Source organism: Scleropages formosus, chromosome 1 (genome assembly GCF_900964775.1).
Source record: "Scleropages formosus chromosome 1, fSclFor1.1, whole genome shotgun sequence".
Classification (NCBI taxonomy): domain Eukaryota; kingdom Metazoa; phylum Chordata; class Actinopteri; order Osteoglossiformes; family Osteoglossidae; genus Scleropages; species Scleropages formosus.
Genome location: NC_041806.1, coordinates 9,704,920 through 9,730,338, shown reverse-complemented (window position 1 = coordinate 9,730,338; position 25,419 = coordinate 9,704,920). Strand labels below are relative to the sequence as shown.

The 25,419-nt window shown below is 41.5% G+C and overlaps 1 protein-coding gene across 2 annotated transcripts; it reads left to right on the top strand.

Moving 5' to 3' along the window:
* The first annotated feature begins 687 nt into the window (after nt 1–687).
* LOC108934784 (zinc finger protein 665-like) lies at nt 688–3,504 on the top strand. Of its 2 annotated transcripts, none has more exons than XM_018752874.2 (2): nt 688–847; nt 1,307–3,504. In XM_018752874.2, exon 2 carries the CDS (start codon nt 1,344–1,346, stop codon nt 2,430–2,432), a length of 1,089 nt encoding a protein of 362 aa, XP_018608390.2. In that variant the 5' UTR covers nt 688–847; nt 1,307–1,343; the 3' UTR covers nt 2,433–3,504. The 2 variants fall into 2 exon arrangements, with proteins under 2 accessions (XP_018608390.2, XP_018608391.2); XM_018752875.2 differs by having other exon boundaries at nt 688–857.
* Nucleotides 3,505–25,419: the final 21,915 nt, after the last annotated feature.

Here is a 25,419-nt window from a genome sequence, read left to right as displayed (position 1 = left end):
AAACATTGTACTACTAACTGTAATATTGTACAACCTGGAGTAATTTTTATTTTGGAATCAATAAAATATTAAGCACTAGTAAAACTTTTTTTTTTCTTTTTTTTATTGCAGAAAAGGAACAGCACTGCATTGAAATACAAAAATATACAAAGGAAAAGGAAGGGGGGGGGGGAACAGTAGCATCTCATAGAATACGAAAAATGTGGTCATAATTCTTAATAAACTTGTTATTCTTATTGTTATCAATGAGTCTAAGGGAGTTTACAACAAGGAAAATCTCAGCAAGGAAGACATCGAATCTGCAGCAAAGTCTTGAGAAATTTGCTGTGAATAAAAATTTTTCAGTCAGTGCAACACGAAAAAATTAACAAGATCAATAGCATGGTTACTGTCAGAAAAATAACGAAATACATCTTTCAATGAAAACTTAAAATCAAGTTTTGTATAATCAGAAAAATAACAACTTAAGTCCTCCCAAAAAAGACTTAACCTTACTGCAATTACTAGCCAGTAAAACTCATCGCCGCTCCGGTCAACAGGTCACGTAGTACGGCCGCTCTGACGTCATACTTCAGCGCTTGGAGGACCAATGAAAATTCAGATTACGATGCGTGACAGCCAATGAAAACCGTTATTTTGCTGTTCCTGAACGAGCTGCTCAGGAAGTAATAGAAGGGTTTCGCGGAAGGTGAATGTGCGGGCCTGTTATTTTATGTTCGGTGAATTTATTTTTCTGTTTATTCATATAATGTAAAATCGAGATGGAATCATTATTAACGGGTTTTGGTTCTCCTTGCTACTGTTCGGCACGTGAGGCGCCTTGATAGTCCACCGACCGAAGCTACAGGTAAAGAAAGGTATAATTCTTATTTATTGACCATTTTTTTGTCATCATGATTTTAACAAAACTCTTCAGTTATTTTATTCTTTGTTATTTATAGACAATAAGACAAATGATTTTTTTTGATTAGCATGAATATTTTGCTTGCTGTATTACAATGACATGTTCCCAGTGGTGCTGCCATTTCATTATTGATTATAATTTTTTGTGCATAGTGTTGAACTACTAGTCTTTGTTGCAGCTGTAATGAATAAAAGAAGTGAACTAATTTCTTTCTTGACGTGTTTTTTTACTTTGAAACGATGCATAAGGTGTAATGCATTTTGTTGCTGAATTACCGTATGTCAGAATGTACATGACATGTGTGCTGCTTCATGTCCAGGGGGTTTTCCCCACCTACACCAACTATATTACATTGTCATGTAACATGAATGTGGTTTGACTTCATCTGTCCATGTTTTGCAGTTTGGTGAATGTGGTCAGGTCTGCTTTGCTGAAGGAGATGCAGTGTGAGCAGTTGCACTGTCCAGGCATGATGGAGTGTCCTCAGAGGAGCTTGCAGGTGCTCGAGCTCAGGGATGTCCGTGGCACGCAGGAGTTGCCGGAAAAGGACTCCGTGGCAGGGATGCTGCTGGAGGCCAGTGATGCTGAACAGGAGCTGTTTGAGGTGCAGATTGTGTCTATTAAGGAAGAGCTGTCTGATGTAGAGGAGGCCAAAGATGGGCCCTACCTGGAGGTGAGCTGTAGTCACGTCAAGGAGGAAACTCTGAAGCCGATCCATGTCCACAGAGTGTTTCCTGTCTTTGGACTCTTTAGTGATACAGAGTCAGAGCTGCCTGACCAGCATGTGGAATGTGCGCAAAACAAAGAGGAAGCTCTGAAGCCAATCCACGTCCACAGGGTGTTCTCTGACTTTGGACTTTTATGTGACGCACAGTCCGATGACCAGTCAGGCACATCTGGAGACAAATACACGGAGGATTCGGGGAATGTCTCCTCAACTGTCCCAGATTACTCTGGGCTCTGGGGACTGAGCTCCCTGCCACAGCTCTCTCTGTTCTCAGATGAAAACTGTGAGTCCATCCAAAGCAGGGAGACTTCCAGGATGTCCAGTTCCACTGCCTCAGATTGTTCACGTGGCACGGCGACCTCTCAGCACCCCAATAATTTCTCCCACTCCAAACACCTGGAGGCAGACCACAGACCGTACCTCTGTAGTATTTGTGGCAAGACTTTCCGGCGCAGGTACCACTTGAAGTCCCACCTGAGTGTGCATCTGGGAGAGAAACCCTTCCACTGCACCCGCTGTGACAAGCGCTTCACTATGCACCGCAGCCTGGAGAGACACCAACAGCAGTGCACAGGCCAGGTCAACCGTCGCTGCCCCTTTTGTGGTGACATCTTCAGGAATCTCAGCCACCTGCAGGGGCACATGGTCATCCACAATGCGGAGAAGAGTTTTCAGTGCAGCCGTTGCGGACAGCACTACAGACAGTCTGACTACTTAAAGAGGCACCAAGGAGTGCTCACTGAAGACCCTCCCTGCTACTGCTTGGAGTGTGAAAAAACTCTGAGGCTGCTGGCCGAGTGAGCTGAGCAGTCCTCTCCTGTGGACTTCAGGAAACGAGTTCTTTACCTTGAGGTGGTCAGCGTGTCAGTGACAAGACTTAATTATCATGGCAGATTTGTGTTTGAGTGTTCAAACACCTCCAATGTGAAATGATTACATGAACCTAAGCTTTAAGTGATGTTATTCTGGGGTTTAATTAATCAGAGGTCACTTTAATCAGAAACCTTAGCAGCTGATAAACCAAACCCTAAGTCAACATTTAAAATTCAGCAAGTGCACTCATTAGCAGGGTTCAAGTGGAATCACCTTCACAGGAACAAATGTATTACAGTGTATATGTTAGTCATGTTATTCAGTTTTAATACTGTCTGCTTTTAGAACTAGTGTTTTTTTAGGTATTTAGGATGCATCATATTAAATGACAATGAAATCATGTAGCAAAGGTGTTTACTGCCTCCTGCATTTACTAAATTCTTTTTGCTGTGCCACAGTAATGTATATGGAGCATCATAAAATAAATACAGAAACTTACTCAGTGTTAAATTAGCATGTAAACTTCTTGGATAAGAAGGGTGAAAAGCTGAGTAGCTCAGTTCTTTTCATTTAATTATGACATCAGTTTTCATTGAGATTTTCAATTATTTCTTATGGTAGAAATGGCTGAACTGCACATTTACAGTACCAGTAGCACTTTTCCGTTTACATTAGTGTCATAGAGCTGGGATCATCATATATTATTTTGGCAAACTTCTGACTTGGCATGGTGGTTCTTACATGTTGCCACAGTTGTACCTCTGCAGGGGTCCTTTATTTGAAATTAACCTTCCTTGTAGATGTTGCAGGCTGTTCTAAAGGCTGGTGTACTTCAAGTAAAACAAATCTTTTGATATCTGTAACCTATGAATTCACAATTGCAAAACTTATTTTTGAGAAATATATATTAATATTCTTAGTTCATTTTTGTAATCTGATTAATGTCTGTAACCGATAATTCAAAAACAATTCTTCACTGCTCTCAGTGCAGTCTTTTCTTTGAGACATTGGATATCAAAAGAAATGTTTAGCAGAATCATCCAAAGTTATTTTAATTCTGTATGCTAAAATTGCTGTAATTTTTTGTGACCACACCATACTGTTTCTAAATCAGACTTTTGAAAATTCTTTCTGCATGAATTTCATGTTTCACATTTTGTTTATGAATATGGCAGTGCTGTATAATGAAGAAAAACAAAGGATTTCTACCTGTATCATTTTCAGAAAAGCTTGTAGTGGAAATAAAAGAGCAGTTACATTTTTCAACCAGGGTTTGTGTATTGCTCAGTACCAAACAGGTTCCCCCCACCCTGCTCTATGTGCTGTATTTGTCTGGTTCTCATCTCATCATAGGTTTGTGAGCCATTTCCCTTAGTTTTATCTCTATCCTTCCCATTAGCGAGAGCACTACTGACCCCTTCATGTTGTGCAAACACGGGATGGTGCAGCATACAATGGTTTCTGTTTCCATGGTGACCGTATATGCGTTACCATTGTCTCGGTGCAGTTTTTACTATTCAGCCTGAGCACTGAAAGAGTTGAGGGCTTTCTTTGTTTACATTTAGCATCAACCGCAAGCTTTTCGGCAAAGTGTTAGAATATAAATGGGGGATGTAAGGAATATTATCAGTGAAACAGTCGTAGTGAGATTAAAAATATGCAGATGCAGGCCAAAAGGCCACGTGCAGTAGCAGTGGACACTGGAGACCCTGAGTTTTGCTCCAGCACCAGAGTTGTCATTGCACAAAGCATCGCTGTATGTCAATTTGCTCAAATTAACGGTTTTAATGGGAAAATTGTTTCAAAAATGAAAAAGGGGAGGCGCATATTAATAGCAGCAATCTCCTACAAAAAACCCTCTAAATTAGTGTAAAAACATGTCAAAAGACAATCTATTGAACATAAATGATAAAGCGTGTAAAATACTGAAAGAATATGCCATTGGTGACCACTTTGTTCTGTTTTCCTTCCAAGCTCTTTCCACATCCACCTTTTTTGTTGTAGTTGGACATCTAGTTCAGTTTGCCATCTCCACCAGCATGTTCACCCCCAGAATGCATCTGCACACTCTTGACTTTGGCCACCCCTGTTTTCCTGTGAGACAATAGATTGAAATTAAACGTAAAATGCAATAAATGTGCGGGATGGCTGAATTTTCAGGATGGGACTTTCCAAACGATATTTGCAAAATGCTATTTAAATTGTGTTCCTCTATTCATTAGCTGGGGGTCGCGGTGATACAGCGGGCTTGGCCAGGGACTGCTCTCCGGTGGGTCTGAGGCTCGAGTCCTACTTGGGGTGCCTTGTGGCGGACTGGCGTCCCGTCCTGGGTGTGTCCCTTCCCCTTCCAGCCCTGCCTAACCGGCTCTGGCTCACCATGACCCCAGCTTGGGACAAGCGGTTTCCGACAATGTGTTTGTGTTTTCATTTAGTTAAAGCATGTTAGTTACAGTGCAGATGACTGTATTTGTTCACGCACCTCGGTACAAAGAGGCTGCAGTGTCCACATTCATAGACAGGTGTCGCTGTTGACTAGAATGAGTGTGGCCTCCTTTCCGGAACTATAGTACTGACTGATCCAAGGCAGATTTCACAGGGCAGCCTTTTACACACTGGTTTGTACTGAGATACACTCACCACTGCAGGCTGGCTGCCTTCCCCTTGCTCCCCTTCACAGCTGACCCACATGAAGAAAGCAGCTGAGGACCTAAATCACAGCCCACATTTTGGTTCCTCAGACTTACAGTAGGGGAAGAGATCTGTTAACCAGTGTTTTTGTTGGGTATTTCAGTTTTTTCTCGGTTAATTTTGGTTTTGTCAAAGTAGTACGTATCATATACATAGCATATGTGTATGTAGCAGTAACAGTAACATACCAATACAGAATTGTCTGTTGACATGAAAAATTAGATACAAATTTATATATTGAGATAATGATTAATACAAATGCTGTGGCTGTAACCCGTGCATATTGTTGTATTGCTTTTTTGGCAATATACCAAAAATTATTTCAGAACATAACACAAAAATCAAGTACGCTGGCTCTTCCTGTTATGAATATTTGAATTACAAATTTTCACAGATAAAAACCTTTTCCACTTAACTGTATTTTAGTTCCAATCAATTTTCTAAAAATTCAGTCTGATGCAAAAGTAATTTGTGTTTCTGCATCCAGCCCTTAGCCGACAGTAAAATGTACTCGGACAAAGTAGAAACACTACACGTCTTATCACGTTACAAAAAATTGAGGTACAAATTTTAGATACAAGCAGTTCCCAGACAGAAGATACAAACATTTCCCAGTTTATTTATTGTAGCTGCATTTTCGTCACCGTTATATTTTCTGAAGTTTACATCTGTTGTGAAGTGAAAATGACATGCATTTCTGCTTTCCGCCATTAGTTGGCAGCAAAACACACATTTGTCCATGGAAGTATATTAAGGGTCATTTCAGTGTTTGCCTTTTTGTCTGATGTTCCTCAGTGTTGGAGATGAATATTAGAAAGGTTGCACTCATGTATGGAATTAATCACTCATCAATCAACACCTAGATGGGGCTTGTGGAGAGTATATCTTTTCTATTTTTGATTATTTGAAATTAGTTTCAATTTCAACATAGCACAAAATTAATAAAATGTTAAAATAAAAAGCATTACAAATTATTTTTGCATTTATTCACTTAGCAGATGCTTTTTTTCCCATAGCAACATCCAGTGAACTCTATGTAATATTATCAGCCCACACACCTTATTTACCAAGGTGACTTATACTGCTAGATACACTACTTACCATGGGTCACTCATCCATACATCAGGGAAACACACACACCCTCTCTGTCACTCACACACTATGGGGGCCCCTGAACAGCCTGTCTTTGGACTGTGGGAGGAAACCCACACAGACACGGGGAGAACAAGCAAACGCCACACAGACTGAGCAGGGATCAAACCCACAGTCTCTTGCACCACCCAGGTACAGTGAGAAAGCTGTGCCACCATGCATTTTTATTTTCTAATGTTGTATCCAAGATATTTACAGAAGCTTAGCCATAAATAAATTGAGAGAATGTTTTATTAAGCTTTTATTGAAGCGCAGATAATGAAATTGAAAGCAGCCCATAGCTGACAAACATCAGACATGTTTATGTGAGGTCAACGACATTAAATTGGAGGTTGTCGAGATACATTTTTATTTTCAGTCATTTCAGTTTTTTTTCCAGAGCATTATTTATTATAGCTTTATTTGTATTTTTTTTACAGAACCTAACCCATCAAAAAGTGGACAGACATTTGAATTATTTCAGCAGATAATACTCACAATTGGGAAAACTAAGGCTGATTTCTATACTGGCAGATCTTTTACTGCTGGCACCAGACAGGTTCTTATGAGTGATAGTGCAGTTCTAAGTCTAGATACTCTTGCAAAATTACAGCCCCATGCAAACACACACCACTCACACACACCCCCACATTCCCAAACACAGCAGCAGAATGAAGCCAGACATTATCGTGAGCAGACATTTCAGGACCAATATATAGATATCTACCGAAGCATGAAAGCATTTTAAAGCTCAGACCAGAAGTCTCCTGGTGGAAGTCCAGTTACATTTATTTGTTACAGGAGACCTTGCTGTTGCAGAACTCCTTGGTAACAATCAGCCAATGACTCATTTTGATAGAAACAGAGCTATGACTAATAGTACCTTTACTGCCTGAGCCACATGGGAGTCTAGCTGTTGAGCTGTTGTTGTTTCTACCTATATTGTGGCTTCAGTTCTATCTGTACTAGTAATAAATTTGCTTACTGTAAAAAGAGATTAGTGGGTGTTATGGCTTGATTTAAGACAAAAGTCCAATCAATTTAGAAAATTTGGATTTTAAATGCATTTCTTGAATGTATGCTCCTGACAATGACAAGACAGTGGCCATGCTCCTCGGCCTCCCATCACCTGCACAAAGCAAATGGTGGATCCATATGCATAGGTGGCACTGTACTGAAATTTCAATCTAAGTTTTAAAAAAAAAAAAAAAATCTGGGAGCTCTACTTGGCCCTTACCTCACATTTAATGCAAATGTGCATATGCAGATGTCTATCTGCTGCTAATAAAGGGGTTAACTTGTATCCTCCAGAATTGACTACAGTAATGCTCTCCTATCAGAGGCATTGAAATCCACCAAAAACAAGCTCCAGCATGTTCAGAATTCAGCAACTAGAATCCTGACCAAGACAAATGCACGGGACCATGTAACACCTGTTTTAGAATCCCTGCAGTGGCTTCCTATAAGGTTTTGAGTTGACTTCAAAATCCACATGTTACCTATAAAGCTGTATATGGCTTGGAACTTCTGTACCTCTTTGACCTTCTCTCAACCTATGTGTCCCACCTCACAATCTTCATTCATCTGTCATTGATCTCTTACATGTCCTTCAAGCTCATCTACACTCCATGGGAGATCGGGCTTTCATGTGCACTGCTCCCCAGACTTCAGAATTCCTTTCTCAAAAGCATCAGGAATTATCCTATCTTTAAATCAAGGCGTAAAGTCTATATTTTCAGAATTGTTTTTCAGTTAAACATTTCTGTGCTTCCTTTCTTTCCGTCTCTTGTCTTACTGTAATTTGCATTACAATCTTTATTTATTCGTTTTATTAATTTTCACTTTTGTTGTCATTTTTTTTGCTGACTTGTATTCTCATTAAACTGCTTTGAAATTCTGCTTTTAAAGATACTGTCAAGTATAGTCATTGATTTCATATCTACATTTTTTTTTTCACTCAATTTCTCACACAAATGTGGGAAATTTTGGCTTTATGCTGATGGTCTGATTAGAACACTCAGTTTTGTTGAATGTTTGCTTTTGCTAGGGTTGTGGTGGTCTGGAGCCTATCTTGGTACCACTGGTTACTGCCTAAGAAGGGTATACCCTGGATGGGATGCCATTCCATTGCTAGGTAGCTACACACACCCAAGCACAGTCACACACTGCAGGCATTTTAGCATTGTCAGTTCTCCTGAAAGGCATGTCTTTAAACTGTGGGAGGAAACTGGAGCACCCTGAGGAAACCCATGCACTCCATGCAGACTGCACCAGATTTTAACCTATACCTGAACAGCACAGGTACTGTGAGGGAGTAGCAATACCTGCTGTACCACTTTTATGATCCCTGATTAAGATTACGTTAAGTTATACCAACATGGGAGGGGTGCGGTGGCGCAGTGGGTTGGACCACAGTCCTGCTCTCTGGTGGGTCTGGGGTTCGAGTCCTGCTTGGGGTGCCTTGCGATGGACTGGCGTCCTGTCCTGGGTGTGTCCCCTCCCCCTCCAGCCTTACGCCCTGTGTTGCCGGGTAGGCTCCGGTTCCCCGTGACCCCGTATGGGACGAGCGGTTCTGAAAATGTGTGTGTGTGTGTGTGTGTATACCAACATGGCCAAAACAGAGTTTGGTGAGTAGAAGCTCATTGAGTTGAACCTGGCGGAAAACAGGTAAGATAATGCAAAACTACCTTATAATGATACTTTACAAAACAATTACCTTCGGCCTGCCATCAAGGGATTGTATATCCACTTACTCAAGAAGGCCATTAGGCAATTTGGAGTACACCTGCGGCAGGGAACTTTTAAATCAAAAATTTTTTTTTCACCGCTTTTAAATTCTATTTTTTTGGAAAGTATAGCATGTTTTACCTCAAGCTGAAAACTACGAGGGGGGCGTGGTGGTTTTTGGTGGGTTGGGCCGGGTCCTGCTCTCCAGGGGGTCTGAGGTTCAAGTCCCGCTTGGGGTGCCTTGCAACAGACTGGTGTCCTGTCCTGGGTGTGCCCCCTCCAGCCTTACGCCCTGTGTTGCTGGGTTAGGCTCTGGCTCCCCGCAACCCTGTATGGGACAAGTGGTTCAGACGATGTGTGTGAAAACTACACGGAAAATCCAGCAGTTTTTTCACAAATGAATGTGGGGAAAGAATCAAAAGGAATGAGGAGGGAGGGAGAACAAGAGCTGTCATGAGGGATGGAGAGGAAGAGGGCAATGGAGCCCAACACCTCACTCCATCACAGGCCCAGAGGAATAGGACCAGACTCAGTGTTTTTCAGCCATTGTTTTCCCACAAAGCGTAGCTTCCAATACGGTGTTGTCGCACCGCTGTATTCCCACACAACGCATAACCCCAGCACAACGCTGTTCCCACAAAACCAAATCCCCCCCAGAAAAGGGGATTATTTCTTATTCTTCTAATTCAGCTGTGTTCTCTGCTGCATTACACAGTTGGGGCTGGCAGAATATTCAGCGAAATCTGCTGAAATCCTGGGATGTAGAATGGCAGCCCTAATCAGCGGCAGAGCAGCCCCAGTCCGTGTGTGTGCGTGCGCGTGCCTGTGCCTTTGTGTTTGTCCGTGTGTGTGTGTGTGTCTGCAACTCAACATCAGTCTACCTGTTTTCCCTCTGACAGAATATGTATACACACCTCCTGTGCATGTCCATGTGTGAAATACGCGGCGAAGTATGGGCTCATTTTTTCGAAGAAACCCTTCATTACTGCGTGTCTGCCGCAGTTCAGCGGACCGTGTCGCCAAGCGCTATCTTTCAGCTCTCATCTCGCACTCGTCCAGCTCACGTGACGGTGCCTTGCTAACAGTCCAGGTTTCCGAGTTTGGCATCCGGTTCCTCTACGTGCGGATGCAAGAACGTAACTCATCGAAGAGCATCACAGTGAGAAACTGGTGAATTCATTTCGCTCTGACTGCGCTTTTTTGTCGAGCATAGGGGTCACAGTTCATTAGACAAGTTTCAAAGCTGCTACAAAAGCACTTCTGCGTATGAAAGCACAGGACTTTCCGTAAGCTGCAATGGCAAGGGCTTTGATCTTGAGACAGAAAGGTCATAGGTTCAGATTCCCAAGGGAACACCTCTGCTGTCCTTCCTGGCCTTGTACTTCACCCAAACTGCTCCAGAGAATACCAGGCAGAATACATTGACTTCCTGTATCACTGTGGATGAAAGCTGCATCCAAATGAATGCAGAGCTTTCCGAGACCAAGAAAATATCTTTGTGAGACACATCTTTTCATGTTTTATGCTTTTATCGTTGCCGCTAGTTCTGTGGATCTACCTTCTCGATGTGTACGTCTTTCCATATTTTTTATTTAATGGTGCAGATATAATACCTTTTGTACCCGTATACAGCAAAAAAATTAATTACATTAACGACAAAGCAACTTAAAATGTGTTTCCTACAAAAATACTCTTTCCTTTTTCTGCAGTAGTGTGACCCCTTTCACTACTGTACATTACCTCTTTTTTGCCTACTCTACTATTCCATTTCTCTCCATTTGTCACAGTTCAGGGTGAATAATTCCTCACAAAACTTCCAGCTCTTCTATGCTTTTCTCCTGATAAATACCATCTCTGTCCTTTACCATCCAGCACAAGTGTTTGCAGGTATTTGCAAGTCAATAGCCGACCTCTGCGACTGGGGCAACATCTAAACACACCACAAAACGGTTTGTGTTAAAATAGCATCAAATTAGAAGTGCGATGAGAAGTGTGCTAAATGCTCCTTTTTATACCTCTTCTTATCCATGTGCACAGCCCTAGAATCCTTCTAGAGCTCCAGCTTACCTTTTGCAGTCAAGGACTTTTTCTATTCTCTTCTCAAAAAATAGGCTAAGGAATATCAACTGTTCTCACTTGCCTCCCTTCTGTTCCCCAGTCCTGGACACAGCAATCCTTTTTTTAATTACCCCGGTCCTCGCTCCTCCCCCATTACCTCCCAAGGGATATGAGGGAAGGAGAGAGGGGGACTGAGGGAAGAAAGGGATTGGGGGAGGTGGTGGGCATGGGGGGAAGATAGGTAGAGGAAAATCAGCTTACCTTTTTCACACCTGCTTACGCAATGCAATACAAAGCAGTAATGTAAAAAGCTTTTCAAGGGTGGTATGCATAGATAAACTGAAATATATGTGTGGCCCTTTGCAAGTTAAATATTTATTATGAACATATTTAACAGATTAATTCCGACTTCCAAATGCTAGCAGTATGTATGACATGTATGGCAGTAATATGCACAAATAATGTGTGAATATGTTTGGAATTCATTGCGTTTGCAGCAATGTGCTACATTGGCAACGTATGCAGTCATCACTACTGTACCCTGGAAAGCACTCTGGGCCAGGCTGCATCCGCGGGGAGGGAGGCAGTTTGCAGCACCATCAGTCAGCCAAGCGGCGAGGGGTTGAGCCACTACACGACAATTACACATTCATTTCACCCTCTCTCCCCCTACCCCCAGTCCCCCTCTCCCTCCCTCCCTCCCTCCCTCCATCTATTCCTACAGACATGCATCACGGTCCGTGTCCCTGTTTGCCTCGGTGCTGTAATTCAAATCTCGTTTCCCATCTTACCCTCTTCTGTACCTGACAGTCAGACAAACTAAACACAGGAAAGGTGCTGAGAGGGTCAGGTGAAATGCACTAAGACAGATCGCAAGAAAACAGGTGTGCACGGTTCCTTTTAAACACCAGATTTATAAAATGTTTGAAATGCATGTGTATGCGATGCATGTAAATAGGAGATTTACAGACAGGAAGACATGCTGGATAATGATGTGTTAATACAGCAAGACACCAAGTATGCAGCATTCTGACCACCTTCCACACTTACTTAGATTGCCCAGTGTGTGGTGCAGCAGTCACACTTCATATCTCTTTTCTGCCCCCTGATGCTGCAACTAAACACCAGGGTAACAAAAATGAATATGTACCACCATTTATTACATTTAAGATATATTTATATTGCTCATACCATTGTTCAAAGCAACTCGCATTTTTGTCAGATAAGCTACTTATTTAAACAGTGATTTACCCTCTGATACAGCTGCACAATGTTGCAATTCAGGGTACAACAGCAGGAACAGGTATTCAAATCCAGGTCTCTTGATTGTAAGGCTACAGCTTTAGGCACCACACTACCTGGTGCCCACACATAGGAGACATGTGCATGAATTCCTACATAACATTTGCACAGAATATGTAGCATCTTGTGAGCTTCTTTGTGACTGTGGTTTGCATTTTGTGCAAATCTCAGTTTTTTGCCTACAGTGTGCGTACGGGTGCGATGACTGGCACATTGCTCTCTATGTGTGTGTCTGTTTGCTGAAACCATTTGGATTTGCTGTAGGAAATATTCAGATAGTCTCAACACTTCCTGTGCTCCCTCCGCTACAAATTGAAATCCCCTCCAGTTGTTAACAGCTTACTTAGATGAGAAATTAATAACACAGGAATTTTCCCTTAACACTCCAGGTTACGCTGTTCTAATCCTCCTGTGGCTCTTCTATTTCGTATGTGCCTGAATGTATTCAGAGAGTAGCTGAATATATAAGGATCGTGCGCCTTCAAGGAACATGAAAACCTTGCAAGTATAAATGGCTTTACCTCAGTACAAACATGCAGTCAAGTTTGCATGGCAGCAAAGCACTGTGTTAGATCTGAGAATGCAAAATCCTTCTTTCTTCTCAGATAAAGTGAATCTCATCTCTAAAAGCTCTAAAAGCTGGAACAGCGTTTGTATGCCTTTTGGCTACATTCATGAGGAATGTGCCGCCCATACGAAGTGTAACTCTAAGTCACTTCTGCCGCCCCTCCTTCTCTGTCCCTGTCTCTCTTTCACAAATGATCTGCATTTCTTTCCACGGGAGGAAATCTGGAGAGTTGTGAGTGGGAGTTCTGTGATGAAGCACACAATTCTGGGTTTCTCCTCACCCTCAGGGCGAACCAAAGACAAAAAAACAATATCACAGAAGCACATCAGGTCTGCTCAGCATGCACGCAGTGCCACTCACTGCCTCAGACATGCACAGCTACGCATTTACAGATTCTACTTGCAAAACACGGCAGCATCATGAAAAGACGAACTGCAGATGGTCATCTGGACCAGGTAATTTGTGCCTGAAATTACTCAATGGACAACATGCAAATATGTTATATAGATTTTACTTGTATTTTAAAATCATCCATAATGCTGAGTCCTGTTTATTATGGTAATAGAGAAGAGAGTTAAAGAGTCCTACAGCACAGAGGTAATTCATTGAAAGTGAATATTTCACATTATTTAGGCTAGACAGTCATAACTGGATTGTTTCCATGTGTAACCCTTGTACACAGTCTGTCTATTTATGCGCCTGCAGTTATTCCAGTCCCAGCCCTGGTTTGCGTTGCTCTTTTCTGGGACTATTGCCACAGACGGAAATACTGAACTCCCAGCCTGGATTTTTGGCTCCAGACCCTCAGATTGTTATATTTGGATTTGCTCAGCAAGAGCTGTGTATTATAGGATGAGTTTCAGCCAATTAACAGACACCCAGCTGAGGGTTGTGGTTCCCTGGGCTAACAGCTTGATTATGTTCCAGGCCGAAAGGATTAACTGATGGACTTCTTTGTTCCCATGGAAGTTAGATCAGGTCAATTTAGGGCAGCAGTGTAAGCTGTCAGTGTGAATTCTTGGTGAGGTGCAGGCTCTTCACCTTTAAGTGAAGGGCTTTATCTTAGCTGCCTCAACTCAAGTACATATTAGTGGTCTACGAAACAATTGTTTTAATGTTTATATTTCATGGATTAGAAAGTCATGACTGAATGCTGCAGGACTAATGACAAGGACATGACTGTCAGCTCAAATGTTGGCGTTCTACCTTCCCTGTTACAGAGCTTTGGAAAATTGTGTGCTTACATTAAGGGCTGTGATCATGCCAACATTGAGAGATTTGAGGCCCTCGGCATGATAATGTTTATTAACAGATCCCCTCCCCCCCTCTCCAGTCCCATTGAAATACACTACCCTACTACCTAGGACTGGTCCTGCCTCATATACTTGGGTCAAATCAGTCTACATACAGAAGGAATTATAGCTAACACATTAGCTAGACTGTAAATTTAACATCCTTTTGCAAGAGGATGGCTAGTAGCATAGTGGTTGGAGTTGCTGCTTTTGGAGCCAGAGATGGCAGGTTCAAGTCCCATCTGTAGTTGTGGTGCCCATGTGCAATGTACTTATTGTAAATTGTTCTGGTAAAATTACCCTGCCGTATAAAGGGGTGAATAACTGTAGGTATTAACACTAAAAGTCACTTTGGAGAAAAGTGTCAGCTAAATGAGTAGCTGTCAATGTTCTGTGGGAACTCAGATGTCCAAAAGTGATACCAGCCTTTGTGATCTAGAATGTAAAAATTAAGAATATTCTAAGGAAGCTTTCATAAACACATTATGTTGTCAAACCTTGCAGCAACTGATCTAGAAACCTTTTTAAATAAAGAATGCATTCGCTGGTCTACAAAACCCTTCTTATATAAGCATTCCGTGTCTGAAAGCATTGACTGCGCACATCCCATCACAAAGCAAACCACAGCAGCCCTCAACCCAACAGCAGTACCACCTAGCTCAAGGGGTGCAATAGACATCTTCCATTATGATATTCATGTACAAAACATTCATTCAGCTTTCTCAGAAAGTATTCTGCTGTTGGAACAAAGTTAATGGTGCACACTTTTGGCAACAGGAAAGCTGTGTTTTCAGGCAGTGCACAGATAACAGCAAAATGGGAAAATGGGGGGTTGCTGGGAGGTTGCAAGATAGAGAATGACCATCTTCTCTAAACATATGAAGAATCACCGTGTAAACAATGTATGGCTCATTCTTATCTCAGTCTGTCCTCTACTTGACTTTGGGGCTCTTTAACAACAGTCTTGTTCACATTTGCTGTATTTTATATAACACAAGAGTTTACATTAATAGTATAACATGAGTGCCGGTCCCACCTGAATGCACAGCACTATACTGCACCAACAGACGCACATAACTACAGTGCAATTAAACGTAGTTTTTGTTCTGCAATTTGCATTGTCTTTTGCTGTATAATCTTCTAATTACATGCTTTCTGGTCCTCATTCTGCAGCTCATTGTTTATTTTGTCCATTTCTCTAAGACACACTTCTTATCCTTCTTATGCAATCCCTACTTTCTTCCTTTTCCCTCTCTTTCAGTCTCTTCTCGTCTTGTGTAACTCCATTGTTGTCCGCCTGCTGTCTCCCTCTGCCTCCTTGGGTCTTCCTCTCCCCCATTCTGACATGTCAACCGGCACATTTGCTCAGTGGGGCTCTAATTAAGAGGATTTAGTTTAGCAGACAATTCAGTCTAACACACATCCTCCATTGGCCTCTCTCTGTCTCTTCCATTTCTTACAGCACCTATCCCAGCCCGCCGGCTTCCTCTCTGCCAGACAGCACTATGTCTTGATGTCTGCAAGCAGCTGTTTTACTCACAACCAAATTACAATTTGCAGACACACACCCAGATGCGTTTCAGAAACTTTGGAAACATGTTTTGGGCAACTTGACTGTAATGTGAGGTCTGTGTAGTGTCTGCAAACTATCGCAAACAAATGAACATCACCAAGTAATCTGTAGTCAGTCCTGTTGTGTCTCTCTTCTCTTTTTTTTTTTTTGGATTCTTGTTCTATTTCGAGACCCAGAACACAGCAAAGGATAGGCTTATATAATAAACTTTTGAAGGTTGTGATTATGAGGTCACTTGAGTCCAGCTCATTCAACCTGAGCCCTGAGCCCACATTGCAGCCTATGGCTTTTTTCCCTTTTAGTCTTTACCTCCCTGTCTTTCTGCTTTTCTCATAACACAGGCTTGCAACATGGCAGCACTGAGACTGTAATTCTCTTTCAAATTCATCTGCCTATATTGACATGACAAATGACAATGTGTTGCTAAGGCCTATATTACAGTTTCGCCAAAGGACTTATATGACCCAATAAAAAGTAAGAACGTCATATCATCACACAAACAAGCCCCTCTCTTTCTCTCAGCCGTACCGCTCTTCGCTGTTCTCTTTCCCTCTTGTCGACCAAATCAACATTTACAGCACTATGAGGTAAATATGCACTGCACTTTTTTGTGAAACATAGCTTTAATGCAGTTTTTATATTAATATTCTAAGGGCTGGATGATCTGCTGAAGTGTGGGACCGATGTTCATCAAAAAAGCGGTTAAAGTTCAGCAGCCTCGACAAAGATGACCAGACCAGTGTCTGATCTTGCAAATTTGTGATAACTAACTGAATTTCAGTTAATTCCATTGTGCTGTCATCTGTAGCACAAGTTTCCCCTGTCCATTAGTGCTGTTCTTCTCATTTTTTTACTACTGTCAGATAATGCCTAAGTATCTCACTGCTCACCCTTATACATGGAGCTCAGGCAATTACATTAATTGCTCTTTTGAAAAATAACATGTCTAATATTCTCTGTCGTCAGGCAGCTTTTGAAGTGTTAAATTGAAAAGACACATTACTTATTCTTCATCTTGCATAGTCATTTGCATTTTGTCATTTTAAGAACCTACTACCTGAACAGGGTTATTATCATGTCCACTTTGTAATGTGAGCAAAGAGTCTGGCCAAATGTAATTTTTTAGTCACAGTGTGAATCCAGGTCCTTTTTCTGATGATTTTCTTGTTTTGACATCAGCATTTGTAATAAAGGACCCAAGCAACACCATCCCTTATTCAGCAGCCATGGCACCTTTAACTGCATCCTCCTTGTGAAAGTCATACTTTAGCCTCTGTGCCATGTGATCAGCAGTCTATTAATTGCACATAAAACTACATGCAGCTTTGTCTCAGGTCACTGATATATATAGCAGTCAAATACTGTGCTGATTTGGACAAAAGCACCAGCTGAACAACAAAAAATAATCACTCATACCCTAAGATATGCCCGTTCGAGGTAAGAGAATCCATCTTCACAAGAAGTTTCACTGAATACACTACTTCATCTTCCGAGGCATTTCTTTGCATTCATGAGGACCAAACCTGGATTTTGCATGCCTCCCAGAAGCTGAATGGCAAGACACCAGACCACCAGATCTTCTTCACAGTTGAAGTTTGGCTTATGGTTCCTTAAGCTCCCAACCTCCATTACCCCTTGTTTGGTAGTTTCACTTGTTATAATTTCAGTAATCATGGTCTATAAATGGTAATCATGGCCCTCGTTTGAATTATTCAAATGGTGTAAGATTGTTCGGTCAGTGTGAATTAATTTGCATTGTGTTCATTGATTTCTTTTGTTCTCACTGTTCTGTTCTCTTTTTTTGCATTAAAGGTTGAATTAATACATAATGCATCATATTTTAGCATCTGCTACTCTGGGGCTCCAACTAAACACTGAATTCTAAATAGTTCTTCTTCTTCTTCTTCTCATTATTATTATTATTATTATTATTATTATATGCATCTCATTACATCCTCATTACTTAATGTTGCTACATACTGTATTAGGTAAGGTAACAGATAAGAGTAGGTGACATTGAGTCCAAGTAGACTCTTGATGACAGCTCCTGTGATTATAAAGATAGGGGAGGGCATGGAAGTGGCTTAGTGAGGAAATCCACATGAATGTGGCCATACCCAAAATAATTGCTAACCTCTAGATAACATTCTCAGTGTACCACAGTTTGAAAGGAAATGGCACAGCATTTTGAAAAACTGTTAATTTGGAGTAGAATTTTCTGCTGATTCTGCTCCAGTGTCTTGCTCGTTGCCCACCACTGGCTTTCGGGAATTACCCAGCATTCTTACCTTGAAAGGTCCCTTCTTTTTATGCTCTGTTTGTGGCTGGTTTATGCTGTGTTTGTGGTTGGTTGTAACTCTCACTTTTTATTCTCTGTCCAAAATTTTATGTCTTAACAAACCTTATTTTCAACACCTGCAGCAGCATCTTCAAAATTTTTCGTCTCTCGAGAATGAACAAGGTGAGCTGTCCTTTTCTATATGTATCTGTTCTATCGGCACTCCTTGACCTTGCTTTCAGTAGCCACTGTCACTTCTCCAAAAAAGACCATCTGTTCTCACTGGTTTCTTGTTAGGATCATTACCACTAAGTAGGCAGGTAGTTTACATCAGATGCTTCATTCACACATTATTGTTACTCACTTGACTCTATTATCTTTTGCTCCTCTCTCTTGCAGTAACTCATCTTTGTTTCTCTTACCTTCTCAGACTGTGGAAGTTTGGAATGAAGGGTCTCTGCACGTTAACATCAAAGAGCACTGAGTGTGACAGCATGCATGTCTCCCTTTGGGACAGCAGAGGAGTCCCATTGATCCCCCAGAGATGTGTCAGTTATTACTAAGTCTATTGATCCATTCCCTTACTGCAGTACACACACTTACTAGGAGAGAGTTCACTAACTGAAATTCAATGAAGCTTGTGAGACACACTTACTCCCAAACACAGAGACACACAAAAATGCGTAGACAAAGAGGCCCCTGTACACACACTAACGCATACTCAACCATTCAACCTGTGCCCACATGATATTCACACTGGACTCGCGTTTTCAGTCAAGTCCCTTATTTATGATTCCTCCCTCCCTCCGAGCAGTAAATAAATTATGAGCACATTGTTAAAATTCTGGTTGTATTCGATTTCTCTCTCTCTCTCCCTGCACCTTGGTATTCCCTGATCTCTCAAAGCGCCAGTTTAAATTGAAGTAAGCTTGATCAGCAATAGCAAAGGTTCTTATTCGGCCAAAGCTTTTTAAAACCAATGCATAAATTGGACACCGCGTAAAAGAAAGATTGACACCAAATGAACAGAAATAACACCCCTCTGTCTCTCAATTCACTTTCATTGCACCGGTGCCCAGATTCCCTTCTCTACCTACTTAATATGTAAGTCCTCTGCATAGACAGAATTTCAATTATAATTTTCTGATAGAAAAAGAGGTTAAAGATCTAACTTGTTTTCCACTCGCTGCCCCCTCCTTTCCCTCTGTTGCACATTTTTGTCTCTGTACATGGAGAATGTGCTCAGACTCCCCTACAAAGGTCAGTTTGCATTGTCACTCTTTCTGTGTGTGTGTGTGTGTGTGTGTGTGTGTGTGTGTGTGTGCGTGTGTGTGCGTGCTGCAAAACCAGAGTTGTGCACGTTGATTGGCAGTCGTATATGTGTATGAATATAAACAGGAATTCATTGACATGATCGTGCTTGAGAAATGCCCCATATCACAATTTTACAGACATTAATGTGCGCGCAGCTGCTTTGACCCTCTTGTTCTGCACATTTGACCATGTGTGTTTGTGTGGTTAAGGCAGACTCTGCTTTAACAACTGCTTGGCAGATACAGTAATTTTACTAAAGAATTACAGTATTCAATAGCCACAAAACAACAGAATGGATGTGTTCATTCATTTTTTTATGAGTTTCATTACACAATATATGTGTCATGATTTGTCTCGGTGGACGTATAAGAGTTGTGTAGCCGGTAATGAATTATGATATTTTTTGTGTGTAGAGACATTAGTTTGGGTTTATGAATGTTTTCCCTGTTTTTTCAAAGTCCATTTGCAGTGTACGTGTCACTGGTTTTCTGCATTAGTGTGCATGAGCTAATAATGTGTTTCTGTGTGTGTGTGTGGGGGGGGGGGGAATGTGAGAGTCAGCCTTTATGGGTGTCATTGAGGGAGGTGGTTGGTCTACGGTTCTATGTGAAAACGCCGATATGCCTGTAAGCCAATTGAGTGAAGCAGGCAGTGAGCCACAGATGCCATGTAATCCTGTTACTGACAGCGTCCCACTGGCTGACGGGGGGCTGAAAGTACTCTGCAGAGAGGTCTGGGTGGATGCAGGCAGCTAACAAGTCTTTGAGATTTTGGGTTTTTCACATGCCTCCAGTATGTTGCCATGTTGTCAAAAATGTTCTCCAGTGTGCTGTGTGAAACAGCAAGTGATTGTGCAGGTGATGTTGCCCTCATCTCCTTGCCATTTTGGGAATTTGTTGGAAATGGGGGACACAGACACTGCTGACAAAGAATGGAAATGAAGCACAGCAACACATTTGTATGTAACTTCTTTGATAGAACTGGGACACCCATTGATATGCTAGACAGGCTTTTGTCTCAATTTGGGCGAAGTGGCCAACTAATCGTTGTGCTTACAAAAACTTACAGGTGAGGGAACAGTGAGTTTAGAGGTAGTTCTTCAAAACGACAAACAAAATATGCTCATTTTCACACAGATGGAATTCAACAGTGTGGGAATCCCCAGAGACTGTTGTGCCACTTGCATACAGAGAATCATCTCACCCTGTACCCCTTCAGTGACAATAACATGTAGTAATGGGAAAATGTAAAGACTGGAAATACTGTGACATAATGAAATCTTATACCTACATGACGGCTATACATTTTTTTCTATAATGTATCTTAAAATTATATTTTTTTTACTTTTTTAGAAAAGCCAGATGTGTATACACCCTTAGAATTTATTACTCCAAGTTACATTCTACTTGGGTGGTATGGTGGCACAGTGAGAAGTGTTGCTGCCTTACAGCATCTGGGCTGCTCAGGTGAAGGTTCATATCAGGCTCAGTCTGTGGAGTTCGCATGTTTTCCATGTGTCTGCGTAGGTTTCCACCAGATACTCCAGTTTCCAGTCTAAAGGCTTGTGGTCCTGGTGAATTGGTGACACTAAAGTGACTGTGTGTGGCTACCCTGTGATGGACTGATGCCCTGTGCAGGGTGTATCCCCCAGCCTTGCTCCCAGTGATTCTGAGAAAGACTTTGCACTGCCACTCTAAGATAAATGGTTCATGAAAGTGAGTGACTTATATTCAATTTACTTCCAATTTTTGATGCATTAATTGCTGTTGTTCTTGTGCAGAAATTGGCTACATGACAAAACGTATCGAATAACAAAAAAAAATTGCCAGTAGAGGTATAAAAATTAAGAATAAACACTGGATGACAGGCAGAGGGAGAGAAAAGGGAGTGAAGTAAATTGATCTTAGTATGTTTTGTATGGGTTTACAGAGATAATCCTTGTCCTCTGCTCTAATCTGTTGGACTAGCCATAAATTGTTTGGCAAAGCCTCCAAAACAGTTCTGCCATAAAGCTCTTTTATCATTGAAATTCAATAAGGGAGAACGGGAGGGGTAAATCTGTTCTTTTGTCAAGGCTTGCAATACCGTCAAAGACTGATGCATGACGGAATTGGTGGACCTCCACAGTACAGCCAGTCATCACTCATTGCAGCTGTAAAACAATGCGATTATCTCCCTTGTCCTTCTGCTATCACCCCTTCAGTACATTAGGGGAAGAATATTTTCAGTCAGCCTATTACCCCTTGCTCCACCAGTTACCCTGATGGCGGGAAGTTAGATCAGCATATGCAAGTTTTTATTCTTTCTTTCAATCACACTTTCTGCACATTTGCTCAGACAATATAATTTTGAAAGTGTGTTCACCAAATAATATTCCCATTTTTAAACTGAAATCTTCTTACATATAGCGCTGTGAAAAGTACTTGCCTTCTTTCTAATTTGTCTTTGCCCTTTATCATCACTGAATTTGATCAAACACACACTGTCTGAAGCCACTCATCCCAAGCTGGGTCACAGTGAGCCAGAGCTTAACTCGGCAACATAAGGTGCAGGGCTGGAGGGGACACACCCAGGACGGGATGCCAGTCTGTCGCAAGGCACCCCAGCAGGACTCGAACCCCAGACCCCACCAGCAAGCAGGACCTGGCCAAGTCCACTGCACCACTGCACCACCACACCCCCTGAGGTTGAGCGAACATTTTTTGTCAATTTCAGTTAGATATGACGAGCCCCTGAGAGAAAAAAATTGCATTATTATTGTTCTTTTTGCATTTGTTATGTGTGCAAGATAAGCAAATGTGATAAGTGTCAAAATCCAACTGCCCACAAGTTAAGCCACTCTAATCCGTTGAAATAAAAGTATTGTTGAAGCAACCTTGTCCAACATAACTTCGAAAAGTACAATACCAGTTCAACGATGTCATCTGTCAAACTCTTACTATCAAGAATGTAATGTCAGCAAAACACAGTTTCTTCATGGAACATCATTCAACACTCAGAGAAGAGTTCAAACAGAAGCTGAAGTGACTGTTGACTGGCTTTATAGTATAGCTCCACTGGTTCCATCATGCATCAGTGTCCAGGGAATAAGCTCTGACAGAAGAGCAGACTTACACTGAAGCTGTTTGGAGAAAAGCTCTTGAAGCCTGTTAGTATGGAAAGGGTTTCACAACTAAATCTAAGGCACTGAATACCAGCTTATGGTTAGAGCCATACTGGCCACATGGAAACGGTTAGGGATAGTAATGAATGTCCTTATGTGGACTGAAGTAGTTGTTACTAGCAAATGATGTACTTCTGAATCGAAATTAGACTTTATGACAAGGTCCTGGTATATCTGGTAAAAACAAAACGCAAAACAACTCAGTCAGAACCTCCTATCACTGGTCCAGCATGATGGCAGTAGCATGGTGGTCTGGCAAAGTTTTGATCCATCATGACTTGGAGGACTTGTCGTGATGAGACAAACCACGAGAAAATTCTAAACGACAATGTCCGAGAGCATTGAGAATGTCCGAAAATGTCATCTGTTTGCAATCTGAAGCTGAGATGCAGTAGGTTCAGTAATGATCAAACCTAACGTACAAACGGTAATGTACAAACGTCAGCCTCAGAAAAAAATTGTGAAGAATAGTATGACCTAGTAAAAGTCCCTACCTAAAACTGACGTTGTGCCAAGGCCTTAAAAGAGACTTTCATTGTTGAAAATCCACACGTTAAAGAGTTCTCCGGAGAGGAATGGGCCAAAAGTTCTCCACAACATTTTAAGTTCCTGGATATGAGCTAGGGTTTAGTTGCAGTCATTGCAACTAGAAGTGGCACAAACAGTTATGGACCACATGAGGGAAAAATGATCTTTTCCACACAATAGTTCTTTAGTGTTGTATTACTTTTGTTAATAAATAAGCATTACTTTTTGTGCTTTTACTTAACCTTTACTTTTACCTAACATTCAGTTGTGGTTTACAATTTGGCAAAATTCACCATGAAAATATGTAATAATGGAGAAAATAAGACAAGGGGCAAATACTTTTTTGAAGACACTGTAAGCTATTTTTTGCACGGTTATTTTATTAACCTAACCGTAACAAGGGTCATCCAGATATGTTATATTACCGCATCTTCCCACTTAACCTTCTCAGTTATTTCAAAATGGAAAAACATTTATTACAATTGAACAAATATTCACTGAGTAAGTGAAGCTTCTTATGCATTTGCAATGTCTGTAACCATTTGTTTTTCCACAGGATCAGTCTGTTTGTACCTGACATCGTCCTCTTACTCTGTTCATCCTGTGTGACCATTACCCACCTCTCTCAAATCCTGCATCGCACAGAGCACACAATGAACAGATGATATAGAAAAACCGTACTGCACGTCTCAATATTTAGCCACAGACCAAAGCACACCAAGGCAATGCCCACATGTGGAGAGAGAGTGAGAGAGCGGTAGAGAGAGGCAGAGGGAGGAGGAGGGGGAGTGGCAAATAAGGAGATTGCAAAAAAAAATGTGGGAGGGTGAAAGCTATAGCTCACTAGAGGGAATGAAAAAATCGTGGCTGGTGGATATTGGTTTGTGTTGCGTCGTGGAGAATCCAGCCAGAGAGCAGACGTGATGGTGGGCGCGGGCTGCCGGGGCTTCCGCGGCTGGGCACCCGGGATGCTGTATTTCACCACACAGAGCTGGAGCTCAGTTCCTGCCTAGTCTGAGGGCACTTTTGCAGGCTTCCCTCTCTCCTTATATATTAATCTCCTCTTTATTTCTTATGATCATTATTGTGATCATGGTCCTAAAAATGTCCATTATTTGATTAACTAAAGGGACTTTTTTCATTGCCTTTACAAATCAGGGATGATTTTTTTGGGCAATTTCATGCTGATTACTTTGTCATTTTCAGTGCTCAGCAAAGCAGGACTAATTAAAAAGCCTTGCGAAGACTAATTTGCCATCATTAAGAGGATGGATAGGAAGGAGGACAGGTGGTGCATTCCCTAAACTTGTTTCTGCTCTCTCTGCCTTTTCATTGCGGGCAGAAATCTCGGGAGGACATTTTTTTTCTTTTTATCGCACCTCTTTTGGATGCTGTTGCCTTTCTGACAAGATGAAGAAGCAGGAGTAAAGGGATGAAGTCTATTGCTCTTGTTTGCTGACTGACAGGGGGAACATTTTTTGTTACTGCGTACATACCTGCCTTTGGCATTTCCTTAGCATCCCTCCTTCTCCTCACTGTCTGTCTCCTGTCTCTGTGACTGTGCAGCCCATTTCCATTGCTTGTTTGTGTCAAATGAACTGTTTTGTAGTGGCAAGGTAAGGGTTTAGCACTTATTGCTCCATTTATGTTCAGAAAAATGTAGCACTGGAAGAGGGGTGAAAAACGTGTACACGAGTCATTTAGTGTGACAGACATATATGCGTACATCGCACAGACTCTTCAGTAGGATTGATATTTAGGAGTGTTTTTTCACTGAGCTTTCAATGTGTTTGTGTGAGAGAGTAAATTTAATGACAGGCTGCTCTGGAGCTTTCGTTAGTTTGACATTCATGATATTCATGGTCTGTCGGAATAAGGATTATTCAAACACCTGTTTCCGCAGAAGAGGAAGTGCAGACACTCAAACTCAGCGATATCCGGGCTGTCTGGTTTCTTTGAAGGATTAATGTTGTACTCCTAGGTTTCATCGTGTAGAAAAAGGTACAGCACAAATTGACACGGACAGATATGTGACGGCTGTTTCCCTGATTTCAACCTTTGACATCATAGAATGATACAGGGAGAGGGAAATAGAAAAGAAGCAGAAGGCAGAGGTACATATTTGAAGTGAAAGAACTGAACACGACGGAGGAAGTAGATAGCGCTATAAAGAGGTGAGCAATTCGCACACGGGTACTGAAATAATTAAAAAAGAGAGTGTAAAAGGTAGACAGAAAATCTGAAAATTTCAGTGAGAATTCATGAAGTAGAGACAAAAACTGAAAACAATGACATAGCATCACATAGGGTAAATAAAAGTGAATACAGGTAATAAAATTAAATGACCATATTT